Source organism: Myiozetetes cayanensis, unplaced genomic scaffold (assembly GCF_022539395.1).
Source record: "Myiozetetes cayanensis isolate MyiCay16 unplaced genomic scaffold, myiCay2020 scf2-11, whole genome shotgun sequence".
In the NCBI taxonomy this organism is placed as follows: domain Eukaryota; kingdom Metazoa; phylum Chordata; class Aves; order Passeriformes; family Tyrannidae; genus Myiozetetes; species Myiozetetes cayanensis.
Window position 1 is genome coordinate 95,294,789 of NW_026087411.1, and position 23,016 is coordinate 95,317,804.

At 36.8% G+C, this 23,016-nt stretch overlaps 1 protein-coding gene across 2 annotated transcripts in view; it reads right to left on the reverse strand.

Annotated features, from left to right (window-relative positions):
* Positions 1 to 23,016, reverse strand: part of SH3YL1 (SH3 and SYLF domain containing 1) — a 52,549-nt gene that overhangs the window by 10,158 nt on the left and 19,375 nt on the right. The window contains exons 6-9 of one of the 2 annotated variants that reach the window (XM_050315371.1): positions 21,365 to 21,493; positions 20,364 to 20,508; positions 19,652 to 19,724; positions 18,885 to 18,941 (exon numbers count right to left, since the gene is read on the reverse strand). In XM_050315371.1, the coding sequence (XP_050171328.1) occupies positions 18,885 to 18,941; positions 19,652 to 19,724; positions 20,364 to 20,508; positions 21,365 to 21,493 (404 nt within the window). Of the gene's footprint in view, positions 1 to 18,884; positions 18,942 to 19,651; positions 19,725 to 20,345; positions 20,509 to 21,364; positions 21,494 to 23,016 lie in introns of both variants that reach the window. The other variant, XM_050315368.1, reaches the window with a different exon arrangement.

Consider the following 23,016-nt stretch of genomic DNA (forward strand, 5'->3'; position numbering starts at 1 on the left):
TCTGTTTGAGCTCAAAGACATACTTGAGAGCCAGTGGAGGAATGTGAAGGACGGACAAAATGATAGGGCAGGAAATTAACTTTGAAGCAAGAACTGAATCTAGATGAGAGTAAAGGAATATTGAATTTGTAAAGGTCACAGAGAAGGATGTTGCAACAATTGAATCATAATAGGACAAAAGCATAGACACAAGCGGAGACAAAGAAAAGGCTACATCTTTAAAATGGTATTCAGAGAATATCTATAGGGCTCACTGCTCCTATAGCAAAAGTGAGAACTTCTAAAGAAATTCAAGTTGAACAACACACGAGCTCTGCAATGGCCAGCAACAGGAAGTTTCAGATTCTCTTTGGTCATTTTTAGTTTGAATTCATAATTAATTAACAGAAGAGTACCAAAGTAAGGAAGAAACAGAAATACTTCTCTGCAGCAAATGTTGTCTAGCAAATTAAATGGGACAAAGGACAGCTATCTGGGAAATCTTAACAGAAAAAGAGAGGGCTGATAACGGAAGCCTTCTCAGAGAGACACTTCAAACATACATGTAAATGCAATTACAGACATAGCTCAGCAACAGCATTCAGGGATCACAAATATTACCAAAGAAAACAGAAGATGAAAATTAATCCGTCCACAGGAGGACGGAATGCAATTTCTAATCTGTGATTATAAAGAGGTCAGCAGAAACTTGGAGTAACAGTTACATTTACATCATTGAATGGAGCAGTATTGGCCCTTTCCGTGTTATGTTATGTTCCCTTTTCCATATTAACTTGATGTCTCCAAATCAGAGTACCTTCATTTATATTGACTACTGGGGACAGTCTCTGGCACATGCTAACTTCCCGCTTACTAAGGACAGTCATATTAAAATCATCGAAATCACGGATACTTGGAATGGGGGGGGGAGGGGGGTAGAGAAAACAATGAGAATCTTCTGCATCTGTGAAAGCTATAAAGTACACAGAAGATATGAGATGAGGATGAGTGGAACCATTATATCTGTATCAGTATCCTCCTGAAAGATACACTATGGATGGACCAGTCTGAGGGGACAGACCCTGGCGAACAGTCTGGTAATGCAAGGTAAGACTGGCAGCACATAACAAGATAAAGCACATTCCCTGAGCCCTATGTCAGAGACTGGTATGTTGGTAGACAATAAACCACCTTTTTGGCCACTCCTCTTTTTACTCCCATTAGTCACCTTGGAAGGTCACTTCAGAGCTGTACTCTCCCTGTTGCTAAGACAGCTTCCTTAATGACTAGTGTAAAGTAATTCAGTACTAGTACACATCCTTTGTTTGTTTGTTTGCCAACACTGTCCTTTGGCTGAAACCTTTCTTTCTTGACATTTATCTTCCTTATGCTTTTGTAGTCAAAAAACATTGTTTCAAACATTCAGACTGTTACACTAAAAATAACTTAGCTACCTCACAGGAGTGACTCCTTGCTCCACTCATTGGACTTACTGTTCTCCACATCTGAGTAAACAGAATATTACCATTGGGTAAAAGGCCTTTAGGTAACTGACCTCTCACAGTACCATTAAATGAAGAGCTGTTTAAATGGAAAGGTGAAGGAACTGAAGGAACAGAGAACTCATTTTGTGGAGATCACGGATTTATTTCTGAATGTGAAAATAGTAATTAAAAAAAATTGGGATGAATCAGCACAGGAGTCTGTCAGAACGTTTTTTGTTGATGAGGAGATAGTCATGAATGAAGAAATCAGCAAATGAAAAATGGAAGGGGAAGGAGAGTAGCAAACACTGGAGGAAGTGGAAGCCACAGAAAGCTGAGGTACAAGAACAGAAGAGATATTAGTGATGTAGCAGAGACACTCTTTTATCTGAAGATTGAGCTGAATGCAGAATATGTGATAAAGCTAGAAAACATGGAGCTAAGGGGTCAAATCCATTTAGCAGAATCTTAATGAAGTTGCAAAAACTATCAACAAAGATGGAGAAAAATAAAGGGGAGGTGTACATAACTCGCTGCAATATAAGAAAGATATTAAGCTCTTAGAGTGCGTCCAAAGGAGGACAACAAAGATGGTGAAGGGTCTTTAGGGGAAGCTTGAGAGGAGTGGCAGAGGTCACTTGGTCTGTTCAGCCTGGAGGAGACTGAGGGGAGACCTCATTGCAGTTACAACTTCCTTGTGAGGGGAAGAGGAGGGGCAGGCACTGATCTCTCTCTGTGGTGACCAGTGACAGGACCTGAGGGAATGGCCTGAAATTGTGTCAGGAGAGGCTCAGGTTAAATATGAGAAAAAGGTTCATCATCCAGAGGGTGGTTGGGCACTGGAAGAGGCTCCTCAGAGAAGTGGTCATAGCACCAAGCCTGACAGAGTCCAAGAAGCATTTAGACAGCATTTAGACAGTGCTCTCAGGTACATGGTGTGACTCTTAGGGATGGTCCTGTGCAGGGTTAAGGGTTGGACTTGACGATCCTTGTGGGTCCATTCCAACTCAGAATATTCAGTGTAAAGAAACTTAAACATATATAGAAAGATTTTGAATACAAATGGATGTATTCCATACCCCGTAACTCTAAACCTAGAGCCATATTAGAATTCAACATAATACAATCTTGAACACTGATGTTACTCATTAAATTGATGATTGTTAATCCAAAAAAAAAGTCATTAGTTCTATAAACTGCTTTAATATTAGTGGGTTCTGAAAGGAAAGAAATATCTGTGTACAATAATGGAACCTATTCCAAGGTTAAAAACAACAACAACAAAAAGGAAGCTAGCAAACAGGAAACTAGAGAGACGCCAAGTTAGGAGGGAAAATAAAGATGTCTTTGTGATTAGTGCCTTTATCTGTTCCCTGACCATAAGAAGAAATATGAGCACATGAAGTAAAAGGTGCAGTTGTTTCAAAGAGTCTAAGGAAACAGGCTTACAACTAACCTGTTGAGATTAATTTAGAAAATATTTAAGAAAAGCATTAATCAATTTCAAGCCAAACCACTAACTGTGTAGTCAATACAGAGTAGTCCAATACAATTGGATGGTGTGTTGTTTGATACAATGCTAATTCTTCAGCACTCATTTCTCCAAAGCATTATGAAGCTGAAATTACTAAAAGCCTCAGTGATACAGCACCTTTTTCAAGAATGAGGCAAATCCAACGTCTTGATTATGTATGATCAGTCATACTGGGGAGTATCGACCTTTTACTATATCTAAACTTACCTTCTTGGTTTCCATTATATTTTAAGTCTATTTCTGAACTATTTTGTAGAAGAGCAGCTATGAAAATAACTCATGAACAGAAGGTAATGCCCTACAGAGATTTGATTTCTTAGGTGAACTGCACCAGGGATAGTCAAAAAAGCACTGTAAGGGAACTGAGAGGGAGTATGTGGCCACAAGATGTAATAAATGGTTTAGTGCTGAGTTTTTGAGGAAACCACCAATTATTTCAACATACCAATGTCCTGAAAGCTGCTCAGTTTAATGTTAAGGATCTCACACCTTAGGTCACTATTACATTTTATAATTGTCTTAAAGCATTTTAACTCAGAAACGAATACTAGGAAATAATATGAATAAATGAATAGTTTTAAATTCAAAATATGTGAATTGATAGTGGTCTTGATCATAATAAGTCTAATGAGTCACACTAAGAATTAGACCAAAGAAACAATTGAAGACACACTTTGTTGATATTCTAAAAGCAATCTTAGAAATGGTTCAGTGTCTGAAAGCATACATGTATGCTAAACTTGTCTCCTTAGAAACAAAGCAATGGAAATGATTTCATTTACATTACCTTAAGAGTAAACATGCATAGAATACCTCTGAAAACACATAAAAAGATACTCATAGGTAAAGAAATAAAGCTACAAAAGTACATAATTTTACACTTATTACTACATGCACACAAATAATCTTTTTCTACAACTTATTTTTCCACTCATGAGTTTAGAAAGCAATGCAAATGATGCAAACTACAACTGTAAACAGTATTCTATTATTGAAATAGTAAATACATGGCTTGCAATGGATGTGACTACCATTTTGAATATCTCCTCAAATCTATAAACCTCTTGCATATATTATGTAATTCCTTTATTAAAAAGGACTGGATCATTTACCTTCTGGAATGAAAAAAAAAATTCCAAAGTGATATTATGAAATATTGAAAAAACACTGCCTCAAAATATCCCCTTTATGACCACAGGCAATAATACAAACATGATATAGTGTCTCATTCCATGTGACTTTTAGAAAATGGGCATCTTGGAGACAGCGATTTCATTAGGTCTTAAATATTTTTAATGTTTCATGGATGCAGAAGTTTAATGCAATTAATAGTCCATGCTCTGATGATACTTAATTCCAAGGCTTTACTATTTTTAAGTAGTTTCTAACAAATACTGTTTAGGTAATGTCAGCTTTAGCTTAAAGTTAGGGCTCAGAGCCACAAAGGTGATGATGTTGAGTTCATATTCACAGCTAGGATGCACTAAAGTTAAGTCAAATTACTGAATTACCTAAGTTACAATGTCATGATAAGCAGAAACAAAACAGTCACTTATTAGGCCCTTTACTGGTCTGTTCTCAGGCTTTATCATTCACTATGCCTGGCAACAGGCCTAAAGCAGCAGCGTCTTTGGAAAGTGGCAAATGATCTGTTCAAAGACTTAGGATAGAAATGAAGTAAGCGAAGTCAGAGAAAGGATGAAAGAAAGTGCCATATGAGTTAATGCACAGAGAACAAAAGGGCAATGAACCAAAAGATGTCATGGCTTTCTTCTCTCATGACAAGACAAAACATCATCCAGTGGGGCCTAAGGAAAAGAGTAAAGAAGAACCATATTGTAGTATATTACACACTGTGACCCTGAATAAACTAACATTTCAGCTCTTACATGGCAATAAAATCTTACATATTCTAATGGTTACTTGGAAAAAAGCCTTCAAGCAACTCTCATTTAGAAAGAAAAATAGTAGCCTAACTCTGTCCTAAATACTAGAAGTCATGAAAATAATTTCAGTTCTTGAATCACACCAGTACACAGACAAGCTCTTTTCTCCACCCAATATGCTCATTTTCTATATTCTTAGCTCTCACCTCTCAGCTTTTAGCTTAAGACAAAAGGGGTTTATCGCAGCTTCTAGAGCAGAATAGATATATACCTACTTACAAATTTCATTTTAGTTGTTTCTGGACAAATTACAAACCAAGTGAAACCAAACACATTTCTTACAAGTGAAATCTCATATGTCCTATTCACATTAAACTACTAATTTCCTTAATGGCTTTTTTAATTTTGGGTTTTTTTTTTTAGAAGTAGACTCACCTCAAAAAACCCTCATCATACACAAAACAACAATCTCAGATCTCACTGAACAGATGTTTGGGAAGGCCTAAATATGCACAGTAGATTTGACATTTCATATCTACAGGTACTAATCTGCTATAATCAGATATATTCTGTACAGATATTGGAAGTATGTCATATGCCACCATTGATCCAAATAATCTCCAATAATGCCCATCTGATCAAAGGTCAGGAGACATGATATTCAGCAAATCACACTCAGAACAAATAATCTCTTGCCTTAGCTGTTTTTTTTTTGTCAAATATGGCTTGTTTGGGGTAAGTAAACAAACCCACTTTTCTTTCTCTACTTTCCGGGAAAAAAAAGCTTCTTAAGAAACTCAAAGTATTTAAATTCAACATTAAAATCTGAAAATAATTAATTCTTCATGTCTAAGAAACAAAGATGGACTTTTGGGGGTAAGTGAGCTTCACTATCAATGTGGTAAAACAGTATTCCTTAAATGCCCCACAAATGCCTATTTTGCTATCAGTTACAAAAACCTGCTCTGAAGAGGGAGAGAAAGCATGAGTTGCATTGCTCTCTACTACTGTCACTTATGGGCAAAGAATTATTCTATACCCAGAACACATAATGCTTGTTTTGTTACGGCAGCTGTAGATTTAAGCAATTTCAAAATCAAAGAATCATAGAATGGCTTGGGTTGGAAGTTCCAAATCCCCTGCATGAGCAAGGACACCTTCCACTAGACCAGGTTTGTTCAGGTCCCCACCCAATCTGGCCTTGCCCAAGCTGGGCATCCACAACTTCTCAGGGCAACCTGTGCCAGTACCTCACCACCCTCACAGTAAAGAATTTCTTCTAAATATCTAATTCAAACCTATTCTTGCTTAGTTTGAAGCCATTCCCCCTTGTCCTATCATTACCTGCTTAATCCTTCTTCATCTCTCTTGTAGGTCCCCTTTGGGTACTGAAAGACCACAATGAGATCACCCCAAAGCCTTCCTTTCTCCAGGCTGAACAACCCCAACTCTCAGCCTTTCCCCATAGGAGAGGTGCTCCATCCCTCTAATCAAATTAATGGCCTCCTCTGGACTTGCTCCAACAGATTGATGTCCTTCTTGTGCTGGGAACCCAAGAGCTGGATGCAGCACTCCAGGTGGGGTCTCATGAGAGCAAAGTAGAGGGACAGAATCTCCTCCCTTGACCTGCTGGCCACGCTGCTTTCGATGCACCTCAGGACACGTTTGGCTTTCTGGGCTGTGAGTGCACATTGCCTGGTCATGTCCAGCCTCTCAAGCACCCTTAAGTCCTTCTCAGCAGGGCTGCTCTGGATCTGTTCATTCCCCAGCCTGTACTGATACTGGGGGTTACCCTGACCCAGGTACAGCACCCTGTACTTGGTCTTGTTAAGTCTCATGAGGTTCTCCTGGGCCCACTTCTCAAGTTTGTCCAGATCCCTCTGGATGACATCCCATCCTTCAAGTGTGTCAACTGCACCACTCAGCATGGTGCCATATGCAAATCTGCTAAGGATACATTCAATCCCTTCATCTACATCATTAATGAAGATATTAAACAACACTTGTCCTAGTATGGATCCCTAAGGGACATCACTTGTCACTGATGTCCATCAGGTCTCTGGATGTGACAATCCAACCAAACCTTATCCATCAAACAGTCCACCTATCAAATCATACGTCTCCACCTTAGAGAGAAGAATGTTGTGTGGGATCATGTCAAAGGTTTCACAGAAGTTGAGAGAAATGACACCTGTAGCCCTTCCTTTTTTCACTGATGAAATCACGGAAGGTTGGTCAGGGTTGGTCAGGCAGGACTTGCCCTTGGTGAAGCCATGCTGACTTTCCTGAATCACCTCCCTGTTCCCCATGTACCTTAGCATAGCCTGTAGGAGGATCTGTTCCAAGATCTTCCCAGGCACAGAGGTGAGGCTGAAAGGTCTGTAGTTACTGAGGTTCTCCTCTTTACCCTATTTAAAGATGGGTACAATGTTTCCCTTTAATCAGTGGAATATATGTTCAAGGTACATGGATAATATCAAGGAAGGCCCGTATCATTCCAGAAACTACGCTCTTTAGTATGTCATGGTACTAAATGTATATTCCAGTTCTTGAAAGGAGAGCAAAATGAAATGTTAAGCCCTCTTCCACTTTCATGGGACTGTCTCAGCAAACCCTATTTTCTGAATTAGTTGCAGAGATAGATGTTTTGTATTACTTCAACTGGGTACTTTGTCCAGTGTTACAAAGCCCTCCAGTTGATTTTCAGAATAACTTAATAACTAAATTCTCCATTAACAAAGAAATGGTGGCTGGAAAAAGCCTCTTCAAAGCAAAGTTAGCCAGAGATGTTCCATACCAAGGTACACCATGCTCAATTTTGCTCCAAAGCCTCAATGGATAAGAAATTCATCATCAGCTGAAAATTTGTATACATGGAATGGAGGTATTATATACAATTTTAATATAAGAGGCTCACAAAACCCAGAAAATGGCTCAAGTATTTTTGACCTCTTCTATATAAGCTAGAAATGGATCATTTCAAAGCAGATTCCAAGCCACCAACTCATGCCGCTACTGAACAGTGTCATGTCTAGCAAACAAAACTGATGGTTGAAACAGACCTGACTATATTTAAAGTTTAAGTTACTGTGCAAATTTAGCTCATTCAGTATGAAACACATTTCGCTGGTTTTGAGTTTCTGGTCTAGTAGAGAACATGCTGGCTCGTCATCTTCATGTGCTGATGGAATGCTTTCTATCTTTGTTTCAGCACACTCAGCTTTTGCATTAAAGCGCCTTTTTTGTTAAGCATCTGTGGATGTATTTGATATTTAGGCTATAAAAAACCCCACCTCCTGCTTGCAAGAGTCAATTCCATAATAGTACTTTTGCTGATTACTTTTTGGATTTTTCTGACTTTTCCAAAAACAATTACCTTTTAATTCAAAACAAAATGGTCAAATAAACCGTATCAATGTCAAGGGCTTTATCATGTTCAAGATTACACTTGTGCAAATAATGCCTGTGCTGAAATCATACTGCAAAAGCTGAGGTGCATTGCTAAACATAACCTTCATATTCTGAAAAGTAAAGTACAGTGACAAGAAGTAAGTTCTGTTTTATTCAGGTCAAATTGATGATTTAGGAATGATTTGTAGATCTTTTACATTGACAAGTTTCTCCATGCTTCCTCTACATACATCAAGTTAGCATCTCAACCTGAATACACTGTCTCTGCATTTTGATTCTCAAATCTCTGTACTGTCAGATTCAAATGGCATTATTGTCATGCAAGCTAGTTCACCTGATAGAAGTCTTAGCTTTTACTCTAGTCTAGGAAACAATCTATAGCCTCAAGAAAAAAAAAAGTAGTAAGTAAATGCAACAATTTTATACAGTTTCTGCCAGTTTCCTAGGAGTGTTTTGTGAAGTAGTGATTGAAATTTTATTTTCAGTCTTGCATAGAGAAATACTTCTCTGGACTGGTTAGAAAAATGGTTAAAAAAAAATTATATGAGACAAAGGTATTTCATATGGAAACATACAAAATAATATTATTGTAAAAGGCCTCATTTGAAGGTCTGTTCACAATCCTCATCATCAATGTTTAAAACCGGTTGTGAAAGTACATGACCAAGAACAGAAAGCCTGTTTTCAAGGAGACATCAAAATGAGTTTCAGAGAAAGAAAGACGTTATTTCACACCTTCACAGATGAAAGAGGTTACTACTACCAGACAAAGAAATCAGACAGAAAAGTATTTTAGCTAAAGAAAGGAAAGAATGATTAAAAAAAAAAAATTAATCTTTCCAAGAAAAAATATAGGTGAAAAGCAGGAAGAAGTTTCAAGGAATTATGGAAGATTCAGAAACTGCTTTCTGTAACAGGAACTAGAGAGTATATGCTAACAGTCTTAATATGAAGTCTAGCACTTTCATGATAACATTTATATTATATGAACATCTGCAATGTTGTGCTAAGGGGCTCAAGGGCTATTGAAATCTATGCTAGGATTTATTCTTGCCACAGTTACTTATTTTCATTGTTCTTATGTTACTCCAACACCAGTAATAATGGCCAGTCTTTGCGAGCGAAGATCCGGGGAAGGTCTTTCCACCTTCCAGCCTGCGCATTGGATTTTTTAGGTGAGACACAGTGTGCGCGGAACTGAGCCCACCCTTTAATCCTAAGGTTCATCTGCCGGGGCCAAGCGAGCTTGGACGGTGGCAGCGAGGTCCTTAGGACGTAGGTGGGTTGCCTTTAAGGGCTAACGAGCCCCACCTGCCCGGGAGTGGCCCTGATCGGGAATCGAACCCGGGTCTCCGCGGTGATAGCGCGGCGCCTTTACCACTAGACCACCAGGGGCTGCCTCCAACACCAGTACAGCCATTATTAACTCTACTTATACCATAGGCTCCATCAACTTATAACTTCAAAAGGTATTCAATAGATGTTGCCCTCCTCTGCCAAATGGTGACCCAAGCAATTGCACTTCCACTTGCAGTGTCCCATGGCACAATTCTGTAATCATTCGATCACAGTCTAAACTGGTAGGAGAAAGGCAGATAGCCCTATTCATCACAGAACAACTTCAGTAAGAATTAAAAACAGCACAGACCCGTGAACTAGAGCCTAAACTGATCAGCGAAAACTCTGTAACCTGCAACTTCCACAATCAGGAGGATGAAGCATCTTGGACCGCCATCACCACTCATGGTTCATGTTACAATTCCCAGCTGAGCAGAGCCAAACTTTGCAGAATACTCAGTACAATGGCCTGGCCAAAAAGTACAGTTATGACAAACTTATTGAAATGAAACACCAAATAGTTCCGCAATTTTCAGCTGAAATTTAAAAATAATATTAACAGTATTTTTCATACTTCTATAAACATGACAAAACGCTATGTATGCTTTAAAGTCAAGTGGAATATTGGATGTATAGATGCTCTTCCAAAAGAAAAATCTTACAGTAACTACATTTCTAGGAAGAAAAAAAAAAATCCCTTAGTTCAAGCTTCAGGAAATTCAGGCTTGCAGATAGCATTCAGCCACTAACTCTAATTTTCCCAATGTGCAACAAATGTCAAGACAGATTTTTCCCCCAACAGTACCTCCAAACTTTCTCTACTATCCCATACCCAGCTGTACCACTAATCTCAAATTCTTCCTCATCCTTCTGTAGTTGTTGACAAATGGCAGAATTGGTAGGAGTAGAGAAGACACAGCCTGAACCTTATGGCAGGGACTAATACATGAAATTGTGTACCAGAGCAAGTTTTTCCATTCTATTTTTCCTTGCAGAGGAGTTTTTCTATTTTTCTTATTTTTAATCTTCTTTTGACACCTTCCTTGCTAAAGAGCAAAGGAGCTGCTAGAAGTACAAGCATGCACCACTGAGGGAAAAGGGGGAAGAGAGGTGCAAGTCTCATAGTACATGGAAAAATTAATACTTCACTTCCTTTTCATGGGAGTAGAGGTAATTTCCAGTTATATGGCAACAAGATTGCTAATGAGAAAGAGAAACCCAGTGGAATGTAACAGAAAAGCCTTGATGCAATCCTTGCTAGACCTCCCCATGAAGAGGAAAGAAATTTCTTGAAACCCTGTTTTTTTGTAAAAGTGAGAACCATTATTGAAACATTTCTAGAACAGTTATTTGTCATACTAATTTAGCTTACACTAGTGTTTGCCTTACTGATTTCTTTTTCCATGGCCTCCTATTTCTTAATCAGGAACTAACAATTTTTCCCCCAAAGGTGAATGACTTTCTTAGTTTAATCAGCAATATCCAGCTGGCGGATCTGTGTGATGTAACACTGAACCAGCATGGCTAAGGTAGATGCAGGACTCCACTTCCCTCCATGACAGAGAACACATCACTTTTTGGGGAACCGTGACACTTAATTTTACTGCCCATGGAAAAATATATTTAAAGTGGGTGCTTTAAGTAATCAGTTTCCAAAGAAAGGACAGTATTATCACAGTCTTCCTTTAGCATTTAGAATAAATTAGATGTTTTTATATCTGCTATCAAGATGGATCTATAAAACATCACCCTACCTTTACTGCAAAAAGATTTCTCATTTCTTAGAATACTATTAGCTTTTGCCTCAAGTCAATCATGCACAAGGCATTTTACCACAGTCTGGATAGAAATTCTGTGTATTTATCACTTCCTTGAGGTAGTCAAAATTTTTGTTTTGCTTCTATTACCATTAATGAAGCAGAAGCTCTCATACTCCCAAAGGTTTTTCTAGATAAACAGATAGGAAAGCAATTTAAACTTTCTTTTGTCCTACTATTTGAACAACACAAAGAAAATACTAATATAGTACACAGCTTTGAAAAAACTTTTTAAGCATATATTTCATAAATACACTAAAGCATTACTCTGTGTTACAATAGCTTCAGACAAGACTTTAACCTATACCATTTAACATTTGTATGCTAGCATGAAGAATTTCATATTTTAGTGCTGTGAATCAGAATTATTGCCTTAATGGTGCTTTATACTTAAAAAATAAGCATAGATTGTACTGAAATTTTTCTACGCTTTAGCTCTAATTTCCTACTTTTTATTCCAAGCCATTAAAAAATGCCAAGAAAAAAGTTACTCATGCCAGAGTATCTGTTTCATATTTAGCACAACAACTCTCTCCCCACGCATGTACCCATCAGGAAGACCCCAATTCATTCTAGCACGTCTGACCTTAATCTCTCTGTGCTGTGTTGTATTTTGAGTTAGCTGATTATATGCATCAAGTTCTTTGTTTCAGTATGGCCAGTGAAGTCCTGCATGCTACATTATTTCCCCTCAGCTTGCCATAACATAAGCCATAAGCAGCTTGATTATCTGACTTATCACATTCATGATAGTAATAGTAGGACCCTAGTAAAAGTGAATCAGGGATAAAAATAGCCTCAAAAATAATTTCCTGGGATTTCCTGGGTTTGGTTAGTATTAAGAAAGAGCTCATAATAGCAAGAAAATGAATACTGTGGGGAACCACCAGATGGATGTTTTATTTTTCTGGTAACTAAATATAAACATGTCACAAGTCTTGCCACGAAAAAAACACAAAAATAGACCAAGCTTAGCTAAAACTCTTAAACCAAAACAAAAGCTCCCATACTTTAGTTTACAAAATTAGTAGACAATGTCATGAAGGATTATGGCAGAAACATGGCATACCTCACTTTGTAAAATTTTTCTAAAACAAATACCTATTTGTCACACTGAGCTGTCTTACTGATTGTACAATTTATAATCTGCTAGAGTTCCTCATCAAATTATAGTATAGAAGGAACAGATTACTGCACAGCTTGATGAGGGTGCTTCCTTACAACGTGAAATAGTTCTACTTGATCCTACAGCAAATCTCTTCCTTCCTTGGAAAAGGAGTAATTCACAAACCGAAGAATAAAAAATGGCTTTTTTTTCCAGTTTCAAATACACAGCACATATCCAGAGCACCGAAAGGAATATGCACATATCTGATTTTATTATGTTTCCATGGATGATTTAATTTTGAGTTCAAAAGCAAAATGGATTCTTCCCTTCACTGTGAACCACGGAGTCTTCCCCAACACTTAAAAACAATAGGTTCTGCATTCCAGGTCTATGTAGGTATCAGGTACAAAAAACCACTTAATAATCTTACTTAACTTAAAGTCTTTTAATACAATTTAACTACAATTCAAGTTGGCAAAGGAAACTTCAGAATGATTACACCTTTCTAAATGATCTTGATCCAGAAGAGACCGAAAGAAGAAAATACTGAAACACTGACAATATTCTAGAAAGACAGACTTTAGGGATATGCTTGTCAACAACAAAGAAAAACAAAAATTCAGGTATTACACTGGGAAAAAGTTAATCTGAGACCACAGAGACAGCTGAATTTTATTGGTTTCAGATGAAATATTTTTACTTTCCTGTTGTGGTGTTTAGTCTTAATGAAAATAAAAATGCCCAAGTCAAAAGTCATGCATCAAGAGGAGATTTGGACACACATTTCTCTTATAGCACAGTTGTCAAAATTTTTTTGTCAGTGGGCATTTCTAAACGTGGAACTGCACAGCTAATACAAATAACTGTATGTTAGATTTCTAGTTAAATTTGAGTTGTTCTAAAATGGGGTTTTTAAAATCGAAGTTGAGAGGCATATAAAAAAAATAAAGTGATTGCCTCAATACATATTTAGCAAAGCAAGCCTATTTTAAAGTTGCAAGCACACACAATGATGTTTGTTTTCATCAGTTGTAACTAAAATTTCTGTTGTTTCATTACACTGTGTTAAACAAGCTCAGCAGTACACATAATTAGAGGTATTAATTAATGCAGAGACTGCTAGAATGGTGTCCATGTTCCAGGTTATATTTTCTTTTTCAATTTTGAGCCATATTATCCTAGTGGGTAGTAGCTCTAAAAATAACAAGATAATACGTCAGATGGAAACTGAACTGCAGAACAGGCATGCAAGTAAAATAAGTGAAACAGAAGGTGAATTCACAAGTAAAAATTATATTATTGCCTTCAGAGAGCTGTAGAACAAATTTTTTTTTAAGTTTTTTACCTCAGAAGCAGTCTATGAATTCTTAGTCCATATAATTGTGTTGGTTTATTTAACACATTTTTGACTGGCCACAAAAATGTACTAAGAAAAGCAAATTCACATACAGACCCTGAAGTTTCCTTGACAAAATACATTTCAGATGGTATGAAAATCTGTCTTGGAATTCTCTCAGGAAAGAGATTTTCACAGATCCACTGAACCATCTGGCATTCATAGATTACCGAAAGAAACACAAATCATCTTGGAAATTATAGGGAACTGGGCCAGCCTGGTTACTGGAGAACTGTAACAATGAAAATCAGCATCTCTGAGATGGATTTAGTTAACACAAACTGAGCTTACCACCTCATGGCACCGCCAAATCAAAAAAGGGTTGATATTGCATCAAGTGTTCTAACATAGATTAGTAATTTGCAAGAAGGTTAAAATAAATAAATAAATAATAAAGAAATAAATAATAAAAAAGATAAGGACTGGAGTTTAGTCCAAATTCATTAGAGCTTTTAGGAGCCCACATCTTACTGATCTCAGTGAGTTCACAACTCAGAATTTGCTATTTTTAACACTACTTAAATTTTGAGAGGAAAGAGAAAATGACTTATGACAAAGAGCTCATCAATCTGTTTATCATCAAAAGAAAGATCAAGGAAGACCAAAAAGTGATTTGATTACAGCACAAGTGTCTCAAAGGGAAACAAGAAGGGAACAAAAAAAAGACCCTCTGGGTAGGAAAGTGCTCTTTAATATAGTGAAGAAAGCCACAACAAACATTGTCTAAAAGCTGCAGACAAGTTCACATGGGAAAGCATAAATTTTTAATAATGAGGTTCACAAATCACTGAAATTATCATTGAAGGAAGAAGGGTTTTTTTAGCTTCTTAAAAACAGTGACAAATTTGTCATCTGCCTCTGTGTCTTCATCAGTATGCTTGATACAGCTCTTCTTTCAGTATGTATGAATACAAATATATGCCTAATGGGACAATAACAATCTGTTAATATTTTATTTTATTTTATTTTCAAAGTTAAAGGTTTCTGCTGGAAAAAACCTAGATACAATTCATATTTTGGTGGGTTTTTTTAAATAATTTTACTGTAATCAATTTTGGGTGTGCTGATTTAAGGCACAATAGCAGAGAGTTCAATGTCCGCAGATATATAATTTTTTCAGTTCAAAAATCAAAAGAAGAGGGCACATATTTTTGCTCAAGATAAAATTTAAAAATATTTAGCTCAGGTACTTGTGGAAGGTAAGAAAGCCAGTGCTTCTGAGAAAAATCTAAAAAAAAAAAAATCCTTGAACACTTAGGCTTCACAGTCACAAGTTCTTATGGGTTTCTTAAGCAAATCTGCTTAAAAAATGCATACAGCACCATTATTTTCTCCAAATTATGATAAAATACTTACACTGTTACCAAAAGGATTGATTTTGTGTTTAATATGAGCATTTTGTCTTACAGCATTGTAAGAATTCAAGCCCATGTTGACTTCTGAGAATTATGAATGAACAGTGAAAGAACACTGATTGGAAAGAAAAACTTTCTTGCATTTTCATCCCCACTTCTGCCTCAAGTCTATTTCCTGATTGCCTCAGCATCTTGGCAATCTCAAGTGATCCTTTTCCAAACATGTGAAACAGTCCTTTTCTGATTAGCTGAGCTGAAGAAAAAGTGAAAAAAAATCTGACTTCTGATTTGAACAAATTGCCTGTTAATGATTCAGTTCTCACAAACATTTACCTTAACCCAACTCCTATTTTTGCTAGCAGATCACTACTCTTGCTGCTACCACTTCAGCTGGGAAACCACATCACTGTCACATTTTCAGAATTGTACATTATTCAGCAAATTGTTAAGAGGATAGGCAAGTAATTCAAGTAATCATTTATCTACAAGTTTCATTACTTGCTGCTCCATGGCAGAACCCTAAGCAGAAAAAACTAGAAATCATAACACTAACGAAAAACTAATATCTAGAATTAGATAGTCTAGTGTGACAAACTATGAACCTAATGTGTCTAAAAAAATTGTCCTAATAAAATAAACTTCTCCTGAGTCTACAATGTCCAAGTAGTCACTCAAGAATCACAAGTCATTTGTCTTACAGATGTGCTGCAGAACTCCAAAGAAATCATGTGTCCAGAAAAAGAAAAGCTAGATTGTGGTAGTAAAGCTTGGAAGGACCAGTCAGCCCTTTTGGTAGATTTTACAACAAAGAGGGGACAACTAAAAAAATGAAGACACAAATCCCTAATTCTAGTAAGGGAGGAGGCATGAACTTTCATACTCATAAGCAAATCTAGTTTCTCTATTTAAACAGTCTCCAGAAAAATCTCTACTACTGTAGACACTTCATACTTCACTGAATCACAGTAACTGTATCAGCTATTAGTTTGTTGTGGTCTTTTTGTTGTGGTTGTTTTGGGTTTTTATTTCCCAGAATTGTAAAAGGTCTCTCCAATTTTTAAATTGCATTTAAGTAAAATCTGTGGTATTCCCAAGTTTCTGGAAACATTTAAGACATTACTGAACCTCATTTTACAACTAAATGCATTACCTTAAGCATTATTCAGTTACATGAAAACAGTCTCCTTGCATCTGAGTTCAAGTATCACATTATCAATTTAGAAAACCATGTTTTTCATTTATCATTCTTCTTACATTTGAAATAGGTTATATTACATTACTTATCTAGATAATTCAGGTCCACAGAAAATAATTAAAAATGTTTCATCCACAAGTCTAGCTCTTCTCCCATCTAATGAGAAGAATTAATGTTTCAACCTTTCTAATACTTGTATAACTGTTGCAAAACCAAATCCTGCTAGCACATTGCCAACCTCCCCTACCAAAGGCAAGTTCTTATTACTTGCAACCTGGACAAGCTTGTTGCTTAACATCAAAACCTATCCTTGCATCAGCCATTATACCTAAAATGTAGCTTCCTAAAGATCAGATTCATTCTCTCTTCTATTAGCTATGTAAATGTAATTTTTAAACTAGAAAGACACAACAAATTTTGAATATTTTTCTTTCAGCTCACTGTAGAAAAACAGCTGTTGCAGCACTACTCCTGCAATAAAGATTGACTAGTACATGCTACAGCTGCTTGGTAGCTCTGATGAAATAATTTGGACTATCAACAGGCAGAAACAGATTATTGACAGGAGGTATGGCCTTAAGGCTCCTTCTGTTGCATCCCCCAGCACTAGTACACCCTTTGTTTCTGATGTGAAAGGTACTGAAACCCTTTTTCAGCTTCCAATCAACATGCATGTAGGCTACAGTGTTGAAACACTCATGGAAACTGATTTCAACCTTGACTGCTCCCCATGATAAGAAAAATTCTTTAGCCTTTAGAAACATATAGTACTCCTGTGGATTCACACAGCATTTGAACTGTTACATATGGAAATATAATCTGCAAAAGAAAGCAAAATATACCATGCAATCATTTACACAAGATCCTACTGCCTCTTGCATTTCTCAAAGATAAGTTTGTGTATTTCCAGAAATTGCTATAAATCTTACTCAGTAGTAGACTGATTAAGTCTACATTTTGATTTCAAAGAACCTTGAAAGCCATCAAGATGGCTCTGTAAGATTTTTACCTTGTCACTTGAACCTGAATAGAAGAACACTCCCTTCAATATTGCACATGTGTGCAAGCTTTAGAAACCTCAGTTGGTCAGGGAATTTTTAAGATTGGGAAAGCTTAGTTTAAATGTTGAGAAGGTCAATTCTTCTTTCTTTTTGGATAACAGCCAGTGAGTACAGACCACTAGAGCATCATTGTTTTCCTGGTTAAAGTCCTAAAACACAATAACAAATTTTGATTCTCAGGAAGCCACATGAAAAGCTCAGCTTAAGATCCTCCTATGTTGGTCGCCTCAAAAGACGCAGATATCAACTGCATGCATGGAGAGAAGATATGAAAAGGAACGTAAAGTCAATGACACATAATTTATCTTAATTTTTAGTGAAAACCTCTAATTACTCTCTGCCTGAAAGAGACTTTCCACCGTGATCTTTTATCAAGCTTGATTTTAGTTCTCTTTGCAAAAGTAAAAAAGTGATATTTTGATTAATTTTATTTTCTAGTGGAACATGCAATATGTGAAAATATGAGTATAGTATGAGAATATTCATGTATCTAAACATATATATGTAACATGGAATGTCTTGGTCTTGGTTTTGATCCTAGTAGAAGCCACGAACACATTTATTTATCAATATATTTCATGGGAGAAACAATTTATTTCACTGACTTTGAAACAGCAAACAGTCTTTTACCTATGAAAGATGAGAGTCCTGATGAGAGAAAACACTATAGCAGCTGAATGAACCTGACTAATTATTTTATAATAAAACTTCTTCCTAACAGATCACAAGTTTTCAGATGATGAGCCCATCACTCAAGAGTTACATCGCAAATATGACAGAGTAAGATTCTCCTATTAGAGTTGCAACTGCTTTAAGTGTGAGAAAATCAGAATAGAACAACTAACAAGTAGTATCTTTAGTATAATGCAGAATTATTTCAATATAAAAACCTCAAGAAGCAATGTAAATCTGTGCTTATGTCAGCATAATCAGATGTGATCCGTGGAAGCACTTTCAAAATTAAAACAGGAATTATAGTACATTGCATAAGGACTTGGACAGAAGTTTGTTATATAAGCTTTCTTTTTTATTTCAATTAGGTGGTAACATACAACAATTTTACTACTTTCAGAGCATTTTTCTACCTCACAGAATAAAAAAAAAGAAGTTTTGTTGTTCAGAAAAAGAACACTGCTGTTGGAATCTAAAGTCAGGGAATAAAATGTTTATGGAATATTTTCAGGAGAGCATACAAGACCTGAATCTCATTTTAACACATAGACAATAATGAAAAATACTTTTAGGTATCTTTCAAAGTATATCTAGGACTTCTCAGATTCCACACTGCATTAGTAAAATTAGTGTAAGCTTAGTACTTACCCTCAGATGCATAAGCATTGGGAAGTTCAGGATAAAGTTTGTTCGTGTTCTTTTTAGCTGGAAGAGAAAATAAAGACGCAAATTACATGACATGCTAACATATATTGTTATATTTTGTATACTGTTTTTCTAATATAAGTTCAATAGTTATTAAATGATTGCAGTTACATAAGGTGCAGTGCAGAACTAAAAAAAAAGGACTTTGCCTTATATAATTGACCAGGAAAACGTTAACAACAGGAGATGCACAGTAAAGCATCACTTGCAATGAAAGCACTTTGCTAGACAAACTGTCAAAGAGCCAAATTCTACCTCTTCTGCTCTACTGTAAGACCCCTACCAATTAAAAGATATTGACATCCTAAAGGAGAAACCCTGATTTCTAGAAACCAGAAGTTTCTACAACTAGGTCTAGCTGTTTCTAGTAACACTGTTCTTTTTACTAAGAAGTTTCACTGTACCGTGGGACTTCTATGTATCCAATAAACATGAATAATTCCTTTGAACTACTATGACTCTGTAACTATAAAAACACTAAAGCAAATCTGTTAGAGAGAAAAGGTTTATTAATATAAAATAAACAGACAAACCCTTTAAGGTTTAGCACTCATGGCACTATCCCAACATGCTTTAAGTGATTGTCCAAGAAAGAGTATTAAAAAACATTTTTATAGAGGTAGCTATTACAATAAATATATAATATCAATTAGCTTTAGTGCTCTAATTTTATAAGGAGAATTAATTAATCATTATCAAAATATTTTAACCTGGTGGTGTAGGTCTAACAGTGGGTTTAGGTGGCTCTGGTCTAGATGATGGTCTAGCAGGTGGGTCATTTACCTAAAATACAAAAATATTTACAAAATGTTGCATCACATCTGGACATAGATTGTGACTTCAGGGCCTAGAAGTATATACACTGAAAAAAAATTTAAAGTCACTCTTTCTCCACTGAACTTGTAGGAACTCAAGAAGCATACAAAAAACTACTGACATACACGACACTGAAGTAATTCAGTATGGGTTTAACGAAGCTGAAAGTAAATGATTGTTTATCAACATCTACAGGAAACCATCTTCTACAGTCTTAGTATTACATCGTAAATATGACTGTTTGAATGGAAGACAGAAAAAGCAGAAAAATTAAGAGTATCCACATCAACTTGCAATTAACTTGATTAACACTTCTAATCATCACTTCAGATTTGATAATGAACAATTATAAAACAAGGATATACTTTGTTATTCTGGAGGATGCAAAGGAAACCCAGCAACATTCTTGTCCACAAGAGCCTATCAAGGGAATATTTGAACAAATGTATTACATGCAGCATCTGCAACATGCTACACCTTTAATCATCCAGTAGAGAAGTTAAGAAGGCCACTTGAACATCAGCATTAACACAGACTAGGAATAGCTCAGGAACAGAAAAAGCCTATGTGAAAAAGAACTGCACAAACCCTTTTTTGTTCCCTTACAGATTTTCCTGGATTATTTTTTTGTTCTTCATTTTCATACACTTCAGTGAAGGATGCTAGAATTTCATAAAGATCATCTGCTTGAGCAGGAAAAGGCACATCACCAAGCAGGATGGCACTAGCACGAATATCCTGCCCATAAAACCTGATACAAAAACAAAACAAAACAATACGTCAGGTATTTGATAATTATTACATTTCAAATTCTAGATAAATTCACTTTATGTGAACACTTTCCCTCTCCAACCCTGGCCCTGCATTTTTCCTGCTGATCATATACTGAGAAATGACAGAACTAATTTAATGATGTAAATTTGGAATACTGAGCACAACCCTGATTCTCCATTGCCCTGCACTGCTTGGGAGGACAGTGTAGTGAAGCTGTGAGTGAAGTTGAGCCCAATGGGATAGAAGGTGTGAGTGAAAGGTGTTGCTTTTTAGATTTGTTCTTATTTCTCATTATCCTATCCTCTTATTAACTAACATTAAATTAAACTAATTTCCCCATGTTGAAGGGGTTTTTTTTTGCTAGTAAGTGATCGCTCTGCCTTTATCTTAGCTCCTGAGTTTGTCATCATACTTTTTCTCATCTCATTCTATTGAGGAATGGGAGTGACAAAGCACCTCGATTGGCACGTGGTGTCTAGCAAAGGTCAACCTGCCACAGATAATCTCTAAATATTCAGCATCATCTCAATACCCATTGCAAGATGTTTAAATTGAAGAAACACTTGTCCGCTCAAAAAACTCTAATCCAACCATTAGTATGATCTTATAAAAAACTCTTCAAGCAAATTGAATGTGTCCTAGTTAATTTCATCACAATGCCTTCACTGAATCACAGAATCTTCTGAGTTGGAAGGGACCCACAAGGATCATCGAGTCCAGCTCTTAAGTGAATGGCCCATGCAGAGATCAAACCCACAACCTTGGTATTATTAGTACTGTGATCTAACCAACTGAGCTAATCTCAGGGTCTTCTAGATTTGGAGAGAACTTACTTGCGATTGGTTTCTTTCCTTTCAATTAAACAGGTTCCTTCCAGAGATACACCTGCAAACAGTCCTCTAGATTTGCAGTATGTATAGACAGCAGCAGAGCTTCTTAGAGCAACATCCCCTTCTAAGTTTCTAGAAGAAAAATTATGATTGATATTCTTCAATATGGCTTTGCAGCATGAACAGCAATTGTCTTTTCCTTTAAATCCTTTATTTTACTTTAATCCTATTTTCAGATAGGACCCAGTACAAAGTAATTAATTAGTTTCACAAGGTTTCCACTGAAGCACATGCCTCATGTGAATGCTTCCCATTAGGCTTCCTCTGAAAAGTATTAACCCACATTTTAATCACATTTTAAAATGATTGGATTATGTTTGGACTGGCGACTGGAACTCTACTCAATATATTAAAATCCTTCTAGATTTTATGGTCAGCACAAAATATTTCAAGTAAGGCCTCATCAGATCTCAACAGATTTGGAAGATTACAGTATTTGTCCAACACAGGATCACATTTTAGGTTTGAAGACACTTCAGGCAGTCATCTCAAAATGGATACGACATCAAATTGAGAGCAGGTTGTTTGGATTTTTTGTAGCCAGTTTCTTATGAATTCTAAGGATATAATTTCACAGACACTCTGAGTAACCTGTATCGGCACTAAATTTTGTTCATGTCAAATTTTGTTTCTCATATTCAGATAGAACCTTGTGACTATCACCTCTCATGTACCTCAGTAAAGAACTGGGGCCCATCTTCTTGGTGATCCCCTGTAGGGATTGTAGTCTTTTAGAAGATTTCATGGTCTTTTCTTATCTAGGTTAAACAAGCCTCATGGTTTACATGCTGCATGTCCCTGGCTGTTCACTGCACACTCTATAGTTTATAAACTACTTTCTGCAGGGCTGAAACTGGACACAATATTCTAGGCACAGTCTATGAAAGGTGAAGCAAAGGGGAACTATCACTCCCCTTACTGGTTGCAATCCTGTTGATGCAGCCCCCTACACTGTTCACTGTCTTTTCTGTCAGGAATTAACTGCTGGCTCAGCCCACTGCACATGAGGACCCCAGCACCTTCTCTACAGGGCAGCTGCCCAGCCTGCCAGGCTCTGCCTACATAACTGCAGGGGGTTCATCCAACTAGGGCTGCAGAACGTAGCACTTGTCCTTAGTTTCATCAGGTTTCCTGCTGGATCCTTCTTCCACACTCTCTAGATCCATTGCTCTGAATGGCAGCTCTACCCTGAACTGTATTGGCTGCACCTCCTGATTTGGTGTCATCCACAAACTTGATGAGGATATTTTGCATCTGCTCCTCCAAGTCACTGATAAAACTACCAAGCAGGATAGGTCCCAGAAGAGTCTCCTGAGGAATTCCACAGAAACCTGGCTTCAGATTACAATATGAATCATTCACCACTGCTCTTCAAACCTGATGCTCTGGTTCTTCACCTGTCTGCGATAGCAATTGGTCAGCAATTGTTTGCTAGTCTGCCACACCCTGACCTATGTCCCAGCTTGGACAGAGAGTTGTTGCAGGACAGTGTACTGAATGCCTTTGCAGGGCAGATGACATTCACTGCTCTACCCTGATCCACAGATCTCTCTCTCTCATCTATGAATTAGGTATCATCCTTTTATTTTGTCAGA